We start from the raw sequence: 21,691 nt of genomic DNA on the forward strand, positions 1-21,691 counted from the left end.
CATGTACACACTCACAAACACCAAATTACATTTACATGCACCTTCTCAATTATGACAGATAATGGGTATAGTCTCTGCTCTTGCCACTGAGTATGGGATAGTGCAGTGTGTGTCTGAGGTCCTACACAGGTGTGTGCTGTGCCTGTTTCCCAGCCCTGTTCATTGTTAGTGTAGGCCACTTCTGCTCTGTGGCCTGGTGAAGTGGGAAGTGGTCTTTCTCCATCCCCCACCTTCTCTGTTCTCTTCCCTGAACCCCTCACCATGTCTAACACATCATCTGACACACTGTGTGTTTAGGTTCATTTTCTTTCTTTTTATTCACTCTTTATATACCACTTCTCGTTTATCTTTTGATCTCCTGTTTGTCTCTCTATTCCTTCACCTTATTCCCTCAGTGTTTGACCCCTTTCCTTCCCGGTGTCTCTGTCTCACCAATCAGATATTAAATACTGTGCCTAGAGAAAGTAATCAACCCCCCTTGACTTATCCAAAGTTTCGTTGCATCAAAGTGCGATTCAAATGGATTTAAGTTTTGTCAATGATCTAAACAAAATACTCTGACAGAACCAGGTTTTCCTCTAGGATTTTACCTGTGCTTAGCTCCATTAACATTTTTTTATCCTGAAAAACTCCCCAGTCCTTAACGATTACAAGCATACCCATAGCAAGTTGCAGTCACCGTTATACTTGAAAATATGGAGAGTGGTACTCAGTAATGTGTTGGATTTGCCCTCAACATGAGTTGCTTTGCCACATTTTTTGCAGTATTACTTTAGTGCCTTGTTGCAAACAGGATGCCTGTACAGAATATTTATTCTTTATATTATAATATTTATTCTGTACAGGCTACCTTATTTCACTGCCAGGTTAGTATTGTGGAGTTAAGACAATGCTTTTGATCCATACTCTGGTTTCTCCCATCACAGCCATTAAACTGTTTTGTCACCATTGGCCTCATGGTGAAATTCCTGAGCGGTTTCCTTCCTTTCCAGCAACTGAGTTAGGAAGGACGCCTGTATCTTTGTAGTGACTGGGTGTATTGAGACACCATCCAAAGTGTAATTCATAACTTCACCATGCTCCAAGGGATATTTAATGTCTGCTCTTTAATTTGTTTTTTACCCATTTACCAATAGGCACCCTTCTTTGTGAGGCATTGGAAAATCTCGCTGGTCTTTGTGGTTGAATACAGTGCATTCAGACCCCTTCACTTTTCACATTGTTACTTTATATCCTTATTCTAAAATGGATAAAAACATTTCTCCCTCAATCTACACACAATGCCACATAACGACAAGGCCAAAACAGGTTTTTAGAAATATCAAATTACATAAATATTCAGACCCTTTACTCAGTACTTTGTTGAAGCACCAAATCAAATTTATTTATATAGCTCTTCTTACATCAGCTAATATCACAAAGTGCTGTACAGAAACCCAGCCTAAAACCCCAAACAGCAAGCAATGCAGTTGTAGAAGCACGGTGGCTAGGAAAAACTCCCTAGAAAGGCAAAAACCTAGGAAGAAACCTAGAGAGGAACCAGGCTATGAGGGGTGGCCAGTCCTCTTCTGGCTGTGCCGGGTGGAGATAACAGAACATGGCCAAGAAGTTCAAATGTTCATAAATGAGTACCATGGTCAAATAATAATAATCACAGTAGTTGACGAGGGTGCAACAAGTCAGCACCTCAGGAGTAAATGTCAGTTGGCTTTTCATAGCCGATCATTAAGAGCATCTCTACCGCTCATGCTGTCTCCAGAGAGTTGAAAACAGCAGGTCTGGGACAGGTAGCACGTCCGGTGAATAGGTCAGGGTTCCATAGCCGCAGGCAGAAGAGTTGAAACTGGAGCAGCAGCACGGCCAGGTGGACTGGGGACAGCAAGGAGTCATCATGCCAGGTAGTCCTGAGGCATGGTCCTAGGGCTCAGGTCCTCAGAAAGAGAATAGAGAGAGCATACTTAAATTCACAGGACACCGGATAAGTACTCCAGATATAACAAACTGACCCTGGCCCCCGACACACTACTGCAGCATAAATACTGCAGGCTGAGACAGGAGGGGTCAGGAGACACTGTGGCCCCATCCGATGATAGCCCCGGACAGCACCATCAATCTTCTTGGATATAACGCTACAAGCTTGTCACACCTGTATTTGTGGAGTTTCTCCCATTCTTCTCTGCAGATCCTCTCAAGCTCTGTCATGTTGGATGGAGAGCGTCGCTGCACAGCTATTTTCAGGTCTCTTCAGGGATGTTCAAATCGGGTTCAAGTCCGGGCTCTGTCTGGGCCACTCAAGGACATTGAGACTTGTCCTGAAGCCACTCCTGCATTGTCTTGGCTGTGTGTTTAGGGTCGTTGTCCTGTTAGGTGAACCTTCGCCCCAGTCGGAGGTTCTGAGCGCTCTGGAGCAGGTTCTCATCAAGGATCTCTGTACTATGCTCTATTCAGCTTTCCCTCAATCCTGACTAGTTTCCCAGTCCCTGCCGCTGAAAAACATCACCAAAGTAGGATTCTGCCACCACCATGCTTCACTATAGGGATGGTGCCCGGTTTCCTCCATATGTGACAGTTGGCATTCAGGCCAAAGACTTCAATCTTGGTTTCATCAGACTGGATAATCTTGTTTCTTATGGTGTGAGAGTCCTTTTGGTGCTTTTTGGCAAACTCCAAGAGGGCTGTCATATGCCTTTTACCGAGGAGTGGCTTCCGTCTGGCCACTCTACCATAAAGGCCTGATTGGTGGAGTGCTGCAGAGATGGTTGTGCTTCTGGAAGGTTCTCATCTTCACAGAGGAACTCTGGAGCTCTGTCAGAGTGACCATCGGGTTCTTGGTCACCTCCCTGACCAACGTCCTTCTCCCCCGATTGCGCAGTCAGTTCTAGGAAGAGTCTTGATGGTTCCAAACGTCTTCCATTTAAGAATGATGGAGGCCTCTGTGTTCTTGGGGACCTTCAATGCTGCAGAAACATTTTGGTACCCTTCCCCAGATCTGTGCCTCGACACAATCCTGTCTCGGCGCTCTACGGACAAGTCCTTCAACCTCATGGCTTGGTTTTTGCACTAACATGCACTGTCAACTGTGGGACCTTATATAGACAGGTGTATGTGCCGTTCCAAATCATGTCCAATCAATTGAATTTACCACAGGTGGACTCCAATCAAGTTGTAGAAACATCTCAATAATTATAATTTGAACAGGATGCACCTGAGATCAATTTGAAGTCTTATAGCAAAGGGTCTGAGTACTTGTGTAAATAAGGTATTTCTGTTTTATATTTGAATAAATTAGCAAAATAATCCCAAAAATGTTTTGCACTTTGTCATTATGGGGTGTTGTGTGTAGATTGATGAGGGAAAAACAATATTTAATCCATTTCAGAATAAGGCTGTAACGTAACAAAATGTAGAAAAGGTGAGAGTCTGAATTCTTTCAGAATGCACTGTACACTGTGTTAGAAATACACTACTCGACTGAGGGACCTTACACATAATTCTCTGTCTGGGGTACAGAGATGGGGTGCTCATTCATATCATGTTAACCACTACTATTACACACAGAGTGAGTCGCTGCAATTTATTATGTGTTTTGTTAAGCACATTTGTACTCAAGAACCTATTTTGGCTTGCCATAACAAAGGGGTTGAATGCTTATTGACTCAAGACATTAATTTATAAAAATGTCAATCTAAATTCCCCTTTGACATTCTAGGATATTGTGTGTAGATTAGTGACACAAAATCTCAATTTAATCCATTTTAAATTCAGGCTGTAACACAACAGAATGTGGAAAAAGTCAAGGGGGTTGAACATTTTCTGAAGGCACTGTATGTGTATCTTGGTGTCAATCTGTCAGTCCTCTGGGATCAATAAAGTTTGTTCAAATACAAATCATCTAACCATCCAAACATCTCATCCCCTAGGCTTTGTATCCCTGGAAACCTTTTGGCTCCGCTGGAGAAGAACAGAAACAGGAAGAAGTGGAAAATAGAGAGGGAGGAAGAGAGCAGGGACCCGTCCTCCTCTGAGTTTATGGACTGGAGGTAAGACGTGTGGAATGTTGAGTGTTGCACAATAACTGCATTGAACTAAAGAAAGTATTATTGTCCCAGTCGCTGACAGCGCCTGTCCTACTATAGGTGTAGAAACTAGAGATTATATTACATGGCTGCCCTGGGGTGATGCAGGCCACTCCCATAAAAAAAGACTGTGAACCTCCATGTTAAAATGTGTTGAATGAGGGCACCCCCATAAGATACTGGTTTTGGTACAGTCCAGTATGTGTCAGGAAGGAACCCTCCAGAGTTGATATGTACTGTACAGTATATTGTGTCTCACCCTGTCTTCTTTCACTGATTCTCAGCCAGGGTTTTGGACTCAGTGTTTGGAATACGGTTCACTTGAACACGCAAATCCAAGGGCCAGCAATGGCTACATTTACATAAAGTCATTTAGCAAACGCTGTACTTAGAGTTAGTGTGTGGGTGGGTGTGTGTGTGTTCGCGAGTGAGCGACAGATCATGTGATTGGGGCCATGCAGAAGTGTGACCAGTGTGTGTGTGTGTGTGTTATAGTAGGGGGGTGGTGGGGTGGGGGTGGGGGAGTGTAACAACAGTGAGTGGTCTTTAAAGGAAAGAGGAACGTTTTAAGATAAGACACACACACACACACACACACACACAGGCAGTCACCCAATTCCAGTAAGTATATGAATTAGGGCATGTGGCCCCATATATAAATGACCCCTGTTCACAATAGGGGTTTCAGTTTCAGATACATACAGTAGGCTGAGTGGGAGGACAAGACAGGGGGAGAAAGGGGAGAGAGGGGGAGGACAAGACAGGGGGAGAGAGGGGGAGGACAAGACAGGGGGAGAGAGGGGGAGGACAAGACAGGGGGAGAAAGGGGAGAGAGGGGGAGGACAAAGTCCCCCTCTTTACTCCACATCAGCAGATTTAAGAGCTTCCTCCCTCCCTTCCTTTCCTTCTATACCTTTACTCCTTCAAATCAAATGTATCTTCCTCTCATCCCCCCCATCATCCCTTCATACATACATCTCCCTGTTCCCCTACACCACCCATTCAGTCCTCCTTTATCTGCTCAGCTCCTTCATCCATCCATACTCCCTTTCCATATTCCCAAATTTCCCACTCTTAGAAGGGTTGAACTTTTAGACTACTCTATTAGCGCCATCATAGAGTTTCTGCATATTATCCATTATTCCATTCACACACAGAGGTCAGAGTCAGGGACATGTTCTGTTTGGTTATTACCATATAAGGGCAGTAAAAACATTTGAACCAATACACTTCATGTAGGCCTTAACCATAATGTCGAGATGCTGTGCCACTGACTAAGGTACTCTACTGAATGTTCATGGACCCCACAGCCTAGTTTGCCTCCACTAGATCTGTCTCACTAGAGGAAGTAGTGCATTTGGCGTTTCTCCTTTTTCAGTCTCCAGTTTCTGTTGTGTTTCACAGCCCTATCTCTCTCTCTCGACCACCGGCCTGCCAGCCTACCAACTCACACCACCCGCCTACTGCCGGGGGGGGTGGAAGAGCAGGAAGTGGCAATACTTTACTTCCTGTAATGACAGACACCCCTTTAAGATGAAAAGAGTGTCAAAAAGTAGTGACAGAGAAGAGGATTTGTTTTTCTGGTAATGGAGTAACTGTTGGTGTAGATAGTGAGGGGCTCTGCTCATAAACAGGTACAGTGAGCCAGCGGCTCAGGGAAAGAGACAATGACACACCACCGAGAATCATCTCCTGGATCTTGTTGTGAAAATGACCCCTAACCTTTTAGATACATTTTGATGAGAAATGACAGCTTGATGTTGTAACTGTTGTAAGTACAGTACCATGAGAAGGCAGTATTCCAGACATTGAGAGTGCGGTATTCTATGAGCTCTAATTCGCTAAGCACCAGTAGAATTTTCCCCATCAACGTTTGAATCTTTTGTCAAAGTGCTGTACTGCTGTTATTGGACGAGAGATGGGTGGGTGTTCTGACCAGTGACAGTAAGGCAGACATTCTGTTGTGTTTCTCAAAGGACAGCTGGAATAACCGCATATTCTAAGTATCAACCGTTTCAGCCACGGATTTCAGTAAAAGCAACCGCTCACCCCCCTGTTGACAAAGCCCAGAAAACACTACTACAGTATCGTCCTGATGATGTCAACGAAGTGTTCCGCCTTTTGAGCTTTACGACCTCTGATTAGGACTGTTAAACTAAACACACACTGTTCGTCACATGTTGACATGGTCTGGAGAGGATATCAGACTAACTGTCATTGTTTTTTTATACTCTAGTTTCCGTTTCCCTGTCCCCTACCACTATCAATATCTCTCTTTCTCCCTGTCCCCTACCGCTATCAATATCTCTCTTTCTCCCTGTCCCCTACCGCTATCGATATCTCTCTCTCTTTCTCCCTGTCCCCTACCGCTATCAATATCTCTCTTTCTCCCTGTCCCCTACCGCTATCAATATCTCTCTTTCTCCCTGTCCCCTACCGCTATCAATATCTCTCTTTCTCCCTGTCCCCTACCGCTATCGATATCTCTCTCTCTTTCTCCCTGTCCCCTACCGCTATCAATATCTCTCTTTCTCCCTGTCCCCTACCGCTATCGATATCTCTCTCTCTTTCTCCCTGTCCCCTACCACTATCAATATCTCTCTTTCTCCCTGTCCCCTACCGCTATCAATATCTCTCTTTCTCCCTGTCCCCTACCGCTATCGATATCTCTCTCTCTTTCTCCCTGTCCCCTACCGCTATCAATATCTCTCTTTCTCCCTGTCCCCTACCGCTATCGATATCTCTCTCTCTTTCTCCCTGTCCCCTACCACTATCAATATCTCTCTTTCTCCCTGTCCCCTACCGCTATCAATATCTCTCTTTCTCCCTGTCCCCTACCGCTATCAATATCTCTCTTTCTCCCTGTCCCCTACCACTATCAATATCTCTCTTTCTCCCTGTCCCCTACCGCTATCAATATCTCTCTTTCTCCCTGTCCCCTACCGCTATCGATATCTCTCTTTCTCCCTGTCCCCTACCGCTATCGATATCTCTCTCTCTTTCTCCCTGTCCCCTACCGCTATCGATATCTCTCTCTCTTTCTCCCTGTCCCCTACCGCTATCGATATCTCTCTCTCTTTCTCCCTGTCCCCTACCGCTATCGATATCTCTCTCTCTTTCTCCCTGTCCCCTACCACTATCAATATCTCTCGTTCTCCCTGTCCCCTACCGCTATCAATATCTCTCTTTCTCCCTGTCCCCTACCGCTATCAATATCTCTCTTTCTCCCTGTCCCCTACCGCTATCAATATCTCTCTTTCTCCCTGTCCCCTACCGCTATCGATATCTCTCTCTCTTTCTCCCTGTCCCCTACCGCTATCGATATCTCTCTCTCTTTCTCCCTGTCCCCTACCGCTATCGATATCTCTCTCTCTTTCTCCCTGTCCCCTACCGCTATCGATATCTCTCTCTCTTTCTCCCTGTCCCCTACCGCTATCGATATCTCTCTCTCTTTCTCCCTGTCCCCTACCGCTATCGATATCTCTCTCTCTTTCTCCCTGTCCCCTACCGCTATCGATATCTCTCTCTCTTTCTCCCTGTCCCCTACCGCTATCGATATCTCTCTCTCTTTCTCCCTGTCCCCTACCGCTATCGATATCTCTCTCTCTTTCTCCCTGTCCCCTACCGCTATCGATATCTCTCTCTTTTTCTCCCTGTCCCCTACCGCTATCGATATCTCTCTCTCTTTCTCCCTGTCCCCTACCGCTATCGATATCTCTCTCTCTTTCTCCCTGTCCCCTACCGCTATCGATATCTCTCTCTCTTTCTCCCTGTCCCCTACCGCTATCGATATCTCTCTCTCTTTCTCCCTGTCCCCTACCGCTATCGATATCTCTCTCTCTTTCTCCCTGTCCCCTACCGCTATCGATATCTCTCTCTTTTCTCCCTGTCCCCTACCGCTATCGATATCTCTCTCTCTTTCTCCCTGTCCCCTACCGCTATCGATATCTCTCTCTTTTCTCCCTGTCCCCTACCGCTATCGATATCTCTCTCTCTTTCTCCCTGTCCCCTACCGCTATCGATATCTCTCTCTCTTTCTCCCTGTCCCCTACCGCTATCGATATCTCTCTCTCTTTCTCCCTGTCCCCTACCGCTATCGATATCTCTCTCTCTTTCTCCCTGTCCCCTACCGCTATCGATATCTCTCTCTCTTTCTCCCTGTCCCCTACCGCTATCGATATCTCTCTCTCTTTCTCCCTGTCCGCTATCGATATCTCTCTCTCTTTCTCCCTGTCCGCTATCGATATCGCTCTCTCTTTCTCCCTGTCCGCTATCGATATCGCTCTCTCTTTCTCCCTGTCCGCTATCGATATCTCTCTCTCTTTCTCCCTGTCCGCTATCGATATCTCTCTCTCTTTCTACATTTACATTTACATTTAAGTCATTTAGCAGACGCTCTTATCCAGAGCGACTTACAAATTGGTGAATTCACCTTCTGACATCCAGTGGAACAGCCACTTTACAATAGTGCATCTAAATCATTTAAGGGGGGTGAGAAGGATTACTTTATCCTATCCTAGGTATTCCTTGAAGAGGTGGGGTTTCAGGTGTCTCCGGAAGGTGGTGATTGACTCCGCTGTCCTGGCGTCGTGAGGGAGTTTGTTCCACCATTGGGGGGCCAGAGCAGCGAACAGTTTTGACTGGGCTGAGCGGGAACTGTACTTCCTCAGTGGTAGGGAGGCGAGCAGGCCAGAGGTGGATGAACGCAGTGCCCTTGTTTGGGTGTAGGGCCTGATCAGAGCCTGGAGGTACTGCGGTGCCGTTCCCCTCACAGCTCCGTAGGCAAGCACCATGGTCTTGTAGCGGATGCGAGCTTCAACTGGAAGCCAGTGGAGAGAGCGGAGGAGCGGGGTGACGTGAGAGAACTTGGGAAGGTTGAACACCAGATGGGCTGCGGCGTTCTGGATGAGTTGTAGGGGTTTAATGGCACAGGCAGGGAGCCCAGCCAACAGCGAGTTGCAGTAATCCAGACGGGAGATGACAAGTGCCTGGATTAGGACCTGCGCCGCTTCCTGTGTGAGGCAGGGTCGTACTCTGCGGATGTTGTAGAGCATGAACCTACAGGAACGGGCCACCGCCTTGATGTTAGTTGAGAACGACAGGGTGTTGTCCAGGATCACGCCAAGGTTCTTAGCGCTCTGGGAGGAGGACACAATGGAGTTGTCAACCGTGATGGCGAGATCATGGAACGGGCAGTCCTTCCCCGGGAGGAAGAGCAGCTCCGTCTTGCCGAGGTTCAGCTTGAGGTGGTGATCCGTCATCCACACTGATATGTCTGCCAGACATGCAGAGATGCGATTCGCCACCTGGTCATCAGAAGGGGAAAGGAGAAGATTAATTGTGTGTCGTCTGCATAGCAATGATAGGAGAGACCATGTGAGGTTATGACAGAGCCAAGTGACTTGGTGTATAGCGAGAATAGGAGAGGGCCTAGAACAGAGCCCTGGGGGACACCAGTGGTGAGAGCGCGTGGCGAGGAGACAGATTCTCGCCACGCCACCTGGTAGGAGCGACCTGTCAGGTAGGACGCAATCCAAGTGTGGGCCGCGCCGAGAGATGCCCAACTCGGAGAGGGTGGAGAGGAGGATCTGATGGTTCACAGTATCGAAGGCAGCCGATAGGTCTAGAAGGATGAGAGCAGAGGAGAGAGAGTTAGCTTTAGCAGTGCGGAGCGCCTCCGTGATACAGAGAAGAGCAGTCTCAGTTGAATGACTAGTCTTGAAACCTGACTGATTTGGATCAAGAAGGTCATTCTGAGAGAGATAGCGGGAGAGCTGGCCAAGGACGGCACGTTCAAGAGTTTTGGAGAGAAAAGAAAGAAGGGATACTGGTCTGTAGTTGTTGACATCGGAGGGATCGAGTGTAGGTTTTTTCAGAAGGGGTGCAACTCTCGCTCTCTTGAAGACGGAAGGGACGTAGCCAGCGGTCAGGGATGAGTTGATGAGCGAGGTGAGGTAAGGGAGAAGGTCTCCGGAAATGGTCTGGAGAAGAGAGGAGGGGATAGGGTCAGCTTTCTCCCTGTCCGCTATCGATATCTCTCTCTCTTTCTCCCTGTCCGCTATCGATATCTCTCTCTCTTTCTCCCTGTCCGCTATTGATATCTCTCTCTCTTTCTCCCTGTCCGCTATCGATATCTCTCTCTCTTTCTCCCTGTCCGCTATCGATATCTCTCTCTCTTTCTCCCTGTCCGCTATCGATATCTCTCTCTCTTTCTCCCTGTCCGCTATTGATATCTCTCTCTCTTTCTCCCTGTCCGCTATCGATATCTCTCTCTCTTTCTCCCTGTCCGCTATCGATATCTCTCTCTCTTTCTCCCTGTCCGCTATCGATATCTCTCTCTCTTTCTCCCTGTCCGCTATCGATATCTCTCTCTCTTTCTCCCTGTAGACATATACCGTATAAGTTATATACTGTCTCTTTCTAATAGCTGACATGGTTGTTCCTCCTTTACTTTTCTGTCTGTTTTGTCATCCATTTATCTCTCCATCTCACCTTGTGGTTGTCAGTCCTCACTGCAGAGGAAGAGGAAGCCGATCAGGATCAGTTAGTTTTGCGACATTGGTGTGTGTGTTTATAGGGGTTTGTGTCTGTGCGTGTTTGTCTGTCTGTGTGGGTGTGTATGTGTCTGTGTGTGTTTGTAGGGGTATGTGTCTATGAGCATGTATCTCTGTGTATGGGTGTGTGTGTGTGTCCCCATCCTAGCATGTGTTTTGCAACATCATTCTCTGAAAAGGGAGGTAATGTGTAAGACAGAGGAACAGCTGTCGAGACCCTCCCTAATGATGTGGCAACTTCACCCAGCAAGCAGACACACACACAGTGCATCAAGCACACAAGTCACACACAGACACACACACTATCACATTGAAAGACACACAAGCTTTTTCCACTCGTTTGTAAAAACACACAAACTCACACAAGTTCTGCACATAAATGGACCACTCATTCACACACTGCTGTTCACACATGTTGTCTTGGGGGCCGGCTGAAACTGCTGACCAGATACAGATAGAAGGTGTGAAACCACTTTGTCAGCATGTGTTAGAACTGGTAAAGCGCTCCCATACATATGTATGTATGTATGTATGTGTGTGTGTGTGTGTGTGTGTGTGTGTGTGTGTGTACACACATATATGTGTGTGTGTATACACACACACGGACACAAATAATCCTTTCTCAGGCCTGTGTGTGTGTGTTCCCCATCTTTGTGAAACTCCCTTTCACTGATTGCTAATGATAGCGATTGCTACCACATCTCCCCTTAGACATCTGCAGACACACACCTGCAAGGACTCACTGCAGCTACTTCCTGTCACAGTCTCTCGCTCCCTCCCACTTTCTTTCTCTCTTCTAACATTCTCTGTTTCTCTAACCTCTGTTCACGTCACTGTTCCTCTCCGTCTCACCTCTCTCTGCCTTTCTGTCCCCCCCCTCTTTGTAATAGAACTCTTCTCTAATTTCTTGTCTCTCACACAGGTTGTTGGTAAAGGCTTGATTTTCCTGTGAGATTTACCCCCACCCTGCCTCATTCTGTACCTATCTTTACATCTTTTTTACCCCCACCCCTCACTCACTCGTTGGCTGACAGTCTTACCACCTCTCCTCTCTGACTCTCTGCTTTCCTGGTATGTTCTCTAGGAAAACGTCTATTTAAAAGTCAAACAAACCTCAGCCGTATTCTTCTCATCTCCTTGATCTCCCCTCAAATCTCAGACCCCCTTTCCTCTTTCCAACCTCACATTTCTCTCTCTTTTTTTCTCCCTCTTCTCTCCTCACTCCTGTTTTTGGCAGAGAGGCGTGTCTGCTCTATACAATACGTTTCTATGTGAAGGTTCTGTACCGTTCGTCCCTCCTGAATAAAACCCTTGATTCCCATCGGTAAATTGGGATAACATGCAAAATGTCCTCGGTGTGGTGGGAGGGCTGGGTTAAGGGCCTCCGCTCTGTACTGCTCTGCCAGTCAAATGAATAATGTAATGTGTTCTTGGAACTAAGACCTCAACACACACACACACACACACACACACACACACACTGCCCCAGTTTAGCTAAGCAGAGGGGCTGAATGCAGGTACAAAAGGATCGTAAGATTGGAACCTTTTCCTGGATATGTGTTTTTGTTACTTTGCCACTATTAAGAATGTCCTCCATCCTGGCAGATCTTTATTACATGGTTGAGTGCAATTATTATTCCCTATATAATCACATAGCTTTCATCTTTATAGAATTGCTTTAGCCACGTCTTGGAGGAAATGGATGTACCCGTAATTACCATAATGTTGTCTTTATTCTCGTTATCCAGCCTTTTAACGAATTCAAATGAAGATTCAAATTCTCTCTGGCTGGGTCTGTTTTTATATCTCTTTGTAAGATGCAAATAGCCGGTTCAGGGAGAGTTATCAGTGGAGGGAGTAGAGAGGGTCTGGGTTTTATTGTACTTCAGAAACAGTGCAGGGTCAAGATATACTGTAAATGATGAAGATGATGATGGAGGAAGAGATGGAGAATGGGGATGTGTCTCATATTTAATAACAATTCATACTTGCAATAAGCCTTCATGACATGTTGCGAATGCTTTATAGCTGCTTTATAAATGCCTGTAAATGTATTCATAGTTCATTACATACAGGAGGTACATAGTGTTGCGAACTTGTGTTGGGCTGAATAAGGTTCTGTGTGGGAAGGAACTCTTCTCATCATCCCCTCTTACCTCTCTTTCACCCCTCCTCTGAGAAGATGCACCTAAACCAACACCTCTTTCCCAGCCTCCTATGTTTAAGAGGGGGAGAGAGGCTTAAACGAGTGTGTGAGCGAAGGAGAATGAGAGAAGGAGATAGAGAAGCACTGAGAGCCAGAGGAGCACGTGGAGGAGGAGAAACGGTATGAGCAGAGAATTTCCTTCTCTCAGGCCTTGCTGTGTTGTGTTTTGTTTGGGAACAGCAGTTGTTTGGTTCCACCTGTGCTGTTCTGGTTGTCTCGTGTAAATTATACATATTTAAACTGATTCTTGGTTTAACTGAGTTCTCGTTGAGTTTGTTTGTGTGTAGTTCTGATGGACCTATAGTATGTTCTCCTCCCATGAGTATTTTTCATGTTGTATGTAATGACACATCTCCGTAGGTCTGCTGGGTGTGTTCTTTCAGCCATCATGGGATAACACATTTCACTGCCACCCACCCCTCTCTTAAGCTTTGCATAATATTCTTTATTACATATTAAGAAATTCATAAATCATTTTATTGTATCAGAACAAAAAATATATATATTTTATCACACACAATTTAAATACATTTTCATGGTTACAAATGTTGCTTACAAATATCCTTTATTGAGTTTATGTTCGTACATTGTGTAATTATTTCCCAAAAACTTTGTTTCCTTGTTTTCTTTGTAGAAATGTATTTAAGCCTTCCCTGGAAAAAAATGTATGAACTAAACTAAATGAAACTAAATGAAGAAGTAGCTATATTTTGTAAACTTACATTGCATTTGACATTTGTACAGTATTTCTGGGAAGCTGTGGATTGTTAGGGCCTGTGAAACGTGGATGTGAAATACATTAGAGCATTAGAAGTTTGAACATATTATGAATGAACACACACGGAAAGCATCTGACATCAGAATGAATTGAAACACATTTCTGTGAAGTCATATTTCCCCCCTGGGCCGTTCAGAGCTGATATAACTGGTGTGGATTGGGAGACGTTACAGGCTGTAAGGAAAATAAGCACCAGTGTAATAACAGTCTAATGTCTTGTTTGTGTCAACTACTATTGATCTCTCACTTGGTGAACCCCGTTCAAGTTGCAGTCAAAAGGACAATACGGTGAATCATTATTTTGATGGTCCAATTGTTTTTGTCTTATTCATTCTATCAGGGCCCCATTTAAAGGGTTGTTATTTCCTGTCCAGAAATATACATATTTCTCCAATCCATTTTGAGTTATAATGGGGCAGTGAACCATTTATAAGAGCTTTTAGAGAGTGGGTGACGTACATGGCGAAGGCGAGGGAAGAGGAAGCCGTATTGTCGGCGGGGAGGAAAGGTAGTCAACTGTCGACAGAAGAGTGGGAGTTGAGAATCCGCTCTGAAACCGAGAGATAAGTTGGCCACCAATCATTAAAGAAAAGGGGATGACGAAGTGTTTTATTTTTTGAAAATGTAATTAACTTATTTACTACATAAACAGTTTTCAACTGGCTCCATTGTTATAGTTTTAGTTTAATTTGTTTGGTTTTAATTCACTTGAAGCATGAGGAGTGAGTCTTTCACTGTAATATAGCCTACAGTTTATACCAATCGTACAGCATATTTCAACAATAATTCTTAATATGGGTTTTAGTTACTATTATATTCATTTATCACATTTGTTTGTCTTCACTGCTTCCTAATGTCTTTCACATTTCCACGAAGTGTTTTGTAAAGTGGTGTGCCGTTGTGTTTTCTTCAACATAACAGTCTGACATGTTTTTCCACATACTTTCCACTTGGGTTGTTTTTGTCTTTGTTTTTACTTCCATTCTTGTGGGAAAAGGAGCTGTGTTTCAAATGATTTGTAGTCATTTGAATGTGTTGGTTAAACACACGTCAGTGTATGTTTGGGTGGCTGTGTAATCTATATGTTAGTTAAAGAGGGATCAGCAGCCAGAGGTGGCTGTCCCTGACTGTTAGAACAGGGGCTGCTGAACAACTAGAAACTAGAAACAGGGTGACTAAGAGAGAGCGAGAAAGGACAGGGGACGAGGGGAGAAAGAGAGAAGGCAGAGAAAGAGAAAATGTCTTGCTGTGTGTGTGTGTGTGTGTGTGTGTGTGTGTGTGTGTGTGTGTGTGTGTGTGTGTGTGTGTGTGTATTTCAGGGTGTCTCGTTTAAGTGACTCACAATTCGATTAACAGGAATCTTTTCCCTTTTTCCCAACAACACGTATACCCTTCTGAACAACACGTATACCCTTCTGAACAACACGTATACCCTTCTGAACAACACGTATACCCTTCTGAACAACACGTATACCCTTCTGAACAACACGTATACCCTTCTGAACAACACGTATACCCTTCTGAACAACACGTATACCCTTCCCAACAACACGTATACCCTTCTGAACAACACGTATACCCTTCTGAACAACACGTATACCCTTCTGAACAACACGTATACCCTTCTGAACAACACGTATACCCTTCTGAACAACACGTATACCCTTCTGAACAACACGTATACCCTTCTGAACAACACGTATACCCTTCTGAACAACACGTATACCCTTCCCAACAACACGTATACCCTTCCCAACAACACGTATACCCTTCTGAACAACACGTATACCCTTCTGAACAACACGTATACCCTTCTGAACAACACGTATACCCTTCTGAACAACACGTATACCCTTCTGAACAACACGTATACCCTTCTGAACAACACGTATACCCTTCTGAACAACACGTATACCCTTCTGAACAACACGTATACCCTTCTGAACAACACGTATACCCTTCTGAACAACACGTATACCCTTCTGAACAACACGTATACCCTTCTGAACAACACGTATACCCTTCTGAACAACACGTATACCCTTCTGAACAACACGTATACCCTTCTGAACAACACGTATACCCCTCCCAACAACACGTATACCCCTCCCAACAACACGTATACCCTTCCCAACAACACGTATACCCTTCCCAACAACACGTATACCCTTCCCAACAACACGTATACCCTTCCCAACAACACGTATACCCTTCTGAACAACACGTATACCCTTCCCAACAACACGTATACCCTTCCCAACAACACGTATACCCTTCCCAACAACACGTATACCCTTCCCAACAACACGTATACCCTTCCCAACAACACGTATACCCTTCCCAACAACACGTATACCCTTCCCAACAACACGCATACCCTTCCCAACAACACGCATACCCTTCCCAACAACACGCATACCCTTCCCAACAACACGCATACCCTTCCCAACAACACGCATACCCTTCCCAACAACACGCATACCCTTCCCAACAACACGCATACCCTTCCCAACAACACGCATACCCTTCCCAACAACACGTATACCCCTCCCAACAACACGTATACCCCTCCCAACAACACGTATACCCTTCCCAACAACACGTATACCCTTCCCAACAACACGTATACCCTTCCCAACAACACTTACATCCCCCTTCTGAGGAAACAAAAACCATCCCTTTTTTAAATTTTACGGCGGAAACTAAACACTAGTATGCTCTTCATATGTCTTTATCTCTCACTCCCCCTCTTTCTCTTTTCACTTCATCTCTCTTTTTATCTCCTCTGATTTCTAGGAGGGGGATTCTGTTAACATTAACAAAACCTCATCTCAGCTTTTCTATTGGCTTATTGTTTTGTGCCTCATGACAGGTTCACACACACACACACACACAGTGTTTTCGGTGGGGATTTTGACCTTTCTGGCAGCACCGTCGATGTCCTCCTCGTCTACAGCTTTTTCCAGGGCGTTGTTTTAGATGCTTATGAGCGTAGGAGACACCTCGAACAAATCTCCCTGAAATCACTTCCTACCTGCTCTGAGAGCGGCGGAGGCACAAACCCATGCCAGCGTCGATCGCTTGATGCATCAAACCGAGAATGTTACGTTAAGAGTTGTTTTAGTGAACAAGCTGTCATTTGGAGAAGACTTCACAGAGTCAGTCAAAGTTGCCTTATGGATTGTTCTAATGTGACTTTATCATCATCTCAGACCATCTGTAATATGGCATGTTGGTTGTTTCATCTAATACCTACCTTGGTGGCTGGGTCTATTATGACTCACAGCACCAATATGATTTTGGTTCTTACGTTACTTCTTCTTTAACAATTTTGATGTTGGCTAACTTGGCTAAATTTGCACATATTTGACAATGTTGTAGGGTATTTTTGAGCTTCTTTCAAGGTCCCTCATCAGTAATGTAGGTACATAGAGATCCTTATTTCTGTGTGTAAGTGGCTGGTGGCTGAAGGATGAGACCACGGGCTGCTTCTCAATAGTCCAGCACGGCTTCCTTCCTCTTCTTTCTTCTTCGAGGAGAAGAAGCCACGTTAGACTGCTGTACCCAAGTTCCCCCCCACCTGTCTAGACAGATGGACAAACATCCCTCCTACCTGTCCATCAGCCAAGGTCAGAGGTCAGATCTGTGGTCGGGGAGGGGCAGGCCAGGAAGTTATGTATTTCGGTAACTTATGATCGCTCGTTTCGGAAAATGGACCCACTGTATTTTGGAGAGAGGGGCGCGTGGGCGAGAAGGGGGAGGGGTATCTCTCAATCTCTCTCTCCGCCGTCAAGCACCTTCTTTTCATAAAACAGGAAGAGAGAGAGCGAGCGAGAGAGAAAGAGGTAGACATCCCCAAGGATGAACGCGTAACCCCAACTTCTCTGAACTTCGAGAGTTAAAGGTTTAAGGAGAGCGAGGGAGAATAGAAGGCTGTAATATAGGAAGGAAGAAGCAAGTAAGAGCGAGGAAGACTGAAGTACAAAAACACTTATGCCATGACACAGACACAGCATCGCCTCCAGTCGACGGTCCCTCTATCAGCCATGAAGGCAGGAAAGGTAGGGGTGCCGTTTGGGTTTAGACACAGCTGATGGGTTGAGATTGGGAGGGTAAGGTTTGGGTAAGGTTCTGTTGATACAGGTGGGATTGGGGTTTATGTTGAAGTGCGACAATATGAACGTTAGTGTGTGGACTGTATGGGTGGGGTGTGTGTGTTTTTGACATTGCATGAAGATCAACAGACCACAAACTGAACAATGGGGACTCGGGGAGCCAAGAGAGAGACACGCAATGTGTGTGTGTGTGTGTGTGTGTATTTAATGGGGTGTGTCTTGTAGCAGGTTTGTCAGGTGAAACAGAATGTACTGTCGTCGAGGAGAGCCCCTCCAGGGTGCTATGTGGACAGTATTATAGGATGGTTAGGGGGCTGTTGGTGGTTGCTATGGGAGGGAGACAAAGGTGGGGGAGGAGGGGGGAGTTAGTCTGTTGTTTGTGGAAAATGTGGTCTGCTCAGGTGTGAGTGGTACTGTGGAACAGGAGAGGGGGTTAGGTGAGAGCCAGGGGAACAGGAGAGGAGAGCCCTTGGGTGTTATAAATTAACCTCATCATATGGATACATAGACAATATAGACTTCTATAGACCTGGTAACCTACCTAGAAAGTAGTCTATGGATTAGTAAAATGGAGTAAGACAAACTTCCGCTGTAGGCCTAAATGCTCTCTCTGTTTCACACTCTCTCACTCTCTTCCTCCATTATACACCTCCCCTGGAGGGCATGTGTGAAAGGGAGGACACGGAGTGGGTGATGAGGTCTTGAAAAGAAAGGAGGAGAAGAACAAGCTTCTGTTATCCTCACTTGAAATACATCCATATAACTTGAATCTTCCTTTGACGATATGACATACGCACCTTGTGTGTGTGGACGTCGTCCCCAGTACAGTCTGACTCCTCTCTTTCACCTTGTGTGTGTGGATGTCGTCCCCAGTACAGTCTGACTCCTCTCTATCACCTTGTGTGTGGATGTCGTCCCCAGTACAGTCTGACTCCTCTCTTTCACCTTGTGTGTGTGGATGTCGTCCCCAGTACAGTCTGACTCCTCTCTATCACCTTGTGTGTGTGTGGATGTCGTCCCCAGTACAGTCTGACGCCTCTCTTTCACCTTGTGTGTGTGGATGTCGTCCCCAGTACAGTCTGACTCCTCTCTACCACCTTGTGTGTGTGTGGACGTCGTCCCCAGTACAGTCTGACGCCTCTCTTTCACCTTGTGTGTGTGGATGTCGTCCCCAGTACAGTCTGACTCCTCTCTACCACCTTGTGTGTGTGTGGACGTCGTCCCCAGTACAGTCTGACTCCTCTCTATCACCTTGTGTGTGTGTGTGTGGACGTCGTCCCCAGTACAGTCTGACTCCTCTCTATCACCTTGTGTGTGTGTGTGTGGACGTCGTCCCCAGTACAGTCTGACTCCTCTCTATCACCTTGTGTGTGTGGACGTCGTCCCCAGTACAGTCTGACTCCTCTCTTTCACCTTGTGTGTGTGGACGTCGTCCCCAGTACAGTCTGACTCCTCTCTATCACCTTGTCTGTGTGTGTGGACGTCGTCCCCAGTACAGTCTGACTCCTCTCTATCACCTTGTGTGTGTGTGTGGACGTCGTCCCCAGTACAGTCTGACTCCTCTCTTTCACCTTGTGTGTGTGGACGTCGTCCCCAGTACAGTCTGACTCCTCTCTATCACCTTGTCTGTGTGTGTGGACGTCGTCCCCAGTACAGTCTGACTCCTCTCTATCACCTTGTGTGTGTGTGTGGACGTCGTCCCCAGTACAGTCTGACTCCTCTCTTTCACCTTGTGTGTGTGGACGTCGTCCCCAGTACAGTCTGACTCCTCTCTATCACCTTGTGTGTGTGTGGATGTCGTCCCCAGTACAGTCTGACTCCTCCTCTCTTTCACCTTCCTCTTTCTGTCTCTTCCTCTCCTTCGTCTCTCTCTCTTTTTAATCAAGGAGCTAATACTATCAACCACTGACACACACACTCTCTCTCTCTCTCTCTCTCTCTCTCTCTCTCTCTCTCTCTCTCTCTCTCTCTCTCTCTCTCTCTCTCTCTCTCTCTCTCTCTCTCTCTCTCTCTCTCTCTCTCTCTCTCTCTCTCTCTCTCTCTCTCTCTCTCTCTCTCTCTCTCTCTCTCTCTCTCTCTCTCTCTCTCTCTCTCTCTCTCTCTCTCTCTCTCTCTCTCTCTCTCTCTCTCTCTCTGGCACCCCTTTCTCTCTCCCTCTCTCTCTCTCTTCTCCCCTTTCTCCTCTACCCCCTCTGCTAAAATCACTTTTTCCTGATGTCGTAATCTGGGGTTGAGGGGGTGTTAGTTTGAGGGAGAAGGGAGGAGTGATTGAAGGAGGGATAGCACTAAGCTCTTGTTTAACATGGTCCCTCACGTGAAGGAGAGCTCTTTGTGGAAGTCACGTTAGTAATGAGAGGCTACAGTACCAACCAAAATATCTCTGCACCGTGACTGCATTAACTAACACAGTTTAACTTGACAAAGGACACGTCCATGCACTGAGGTATTCTAGGTATGTCAGCATTTGTTTCCTGGTATTCAAAGCCATGAAATGTGATCTATATCAAAAGCATGCACAATATTGTTCTGATGTCATTGCTTGACATTCACCACACCAGAAGAAATGTAAAAAAAACTTTGTCTGATTCTTGTTTGTTTTTTCCATGTAAAAAACCCCATCTGTGGCCACTGAATTATTTTGATTCAACCTGAACTTCAATGTCTGTGTTATTCTAACCAACTGTTCCCTCCTGCAGGTGGCGATGTCTCCAGGAGAGGACGGTCTGATCGGCATCCCCTTCCCAGAGCACAGCAGCGAGATCCTATTCCGCCTCAACGCCCAGCGCAGGGCGGGGCTGCTCTGTGACCTCACCCTGACCTCGCGGGGTGCCCGCTACCCTACCCACCGCTCTGTCATGGCTGCCGTCAGCCTCTACTTCCGCGGGCTGTTTGGGGCGGAGGAGGGGGCCGAGGCGGGGGGAGGAGGAGGAGGGTTCAGTGTGTGCCAGCTGGACTGTGTTGCGCCCGATGCCCTGGATGCCCTGCTGGAGTTTGCCTACACGGCCACCCTGACCATCCGCAGCTCTGGCATGAGAGACGTGTTGAGAGGAGCTCAGTTACTGGGGATCCAGTGTGTGGTTGATGCCTGTAGAGACATACTGGGGGAGACGGCGGGTGCGGTAGAGTGGGAGACGGGGGAAGAGAGGGTACAGGCGGAGAAGGAGAGGAGGGTGGAGAGTGGGATGAAGAAAGGCTCCCGGAGGAAGATAGACAGACGGAGAGTCACCAAGGTGGAGTCATCGCACCACCTGCCACTGCCTCATCGCCCCAACATTAACACACACCAGCACCCCTCCACTCCTCCTCCACACCCCTCACCTGTTCAAGACGGGGCCCACTCTCATCCCTCCACCCGACCCCACAGCCCTGAGCAGGATGAACACCCCCCCACCACGGGACAGAACGGGGAGCGGAAGCAGGGCAGGGATGCAGGGAGAGGGAGTACAGCAGTCAACGGAGGGGTGCACTGGCCTCAGGAGCGCCTCCTCGCCCCCCACCCCCCTCTTCCCCTCTCAGACGACAGGCTGTCAGAAGATGAGGAGGAGATGGAGGGAGTGGGGAACGGTGGGGTGCCCAGCTTTACTTCAGCCCCCCTGGCAGAGCAAGAGTTGGCCACAGGGGCAGGAGGTGGGGGTAGGAAGAGGAAGTCTCAGACCCCCCAGCAGTGTCCTGTCTGTCAGAAGATCATCCACGGAGCAGGGAAGCTGCCCAGACACATGAGAACACACACCGGGGAGAAACCATTCGAGTGCTCTACCTGCGGGGTCCGCTTTACCAGGTATGTACCTGTGTGTTTTAACACTATTATCACCAGGTATGTACCTGTGTGTTTAACACTATTATCACCAGGTATGTACCTGTGTGTTTTAACACTATTATCACCAGGTATGTACCTGTGTGTTTAACACTATTATCGCCAAGTATGTACCTGTGTGTTTTAACACTATTATCGCCAGGTATGT

At 46.6% G+C, this 21,691-nt stretch overlaps 1 protein-coding gene across 2 annotated transcripts in view; it reads left to right on the plus strand.

Moving 5' to 3' along the window:
• LOC135520678 (zinc finger and BTB domain-containing protein 7B-like) overlaps positions 1-21,691 on the plus strand; it is a 28,196-nt gene that overhangs the window by 2,024 nt on the left and 4,481 nt on the right. Inside the window, exons 2-3 of one of the 2 annotated variants that reach the window (XM_064946405.1) lie at positions 3,921-4,040; positions 20,426-21,507. In XM_064946405.1, the coding sequence (XP_064802477.1) occupies positions 20,432-21,507 (1,076 nt within the window). In that variant the 5' untranslated portion in view covers positions 3,921-4,040; positions 20,426-20,431. Of the gene's footprint in view, positions 1-3,920; positions 4,041-17,441; positions 17,676-20,425; positions 21,508-21,691 lie in introns of those variants that run through there. The other variant, XM_064946404.1, reaches the window with a different exon arrangement.

This window comes from Oncorhynchus masou, chromosome 29 (genome assembly GCF_036934945.1).
Source record: "Oncorhynchus masou masou isolate Uvic2021 chromosome 29, UVic_Omas_1.1, whole genome shotgun sequence".
NCBI classification, from domain to species: Eukaryota; Metazoa; Chordata; class Actinopteri; order Salmoniformes; family Salmonidae; genus Oncorhynchus; species Oncorhynchus masou.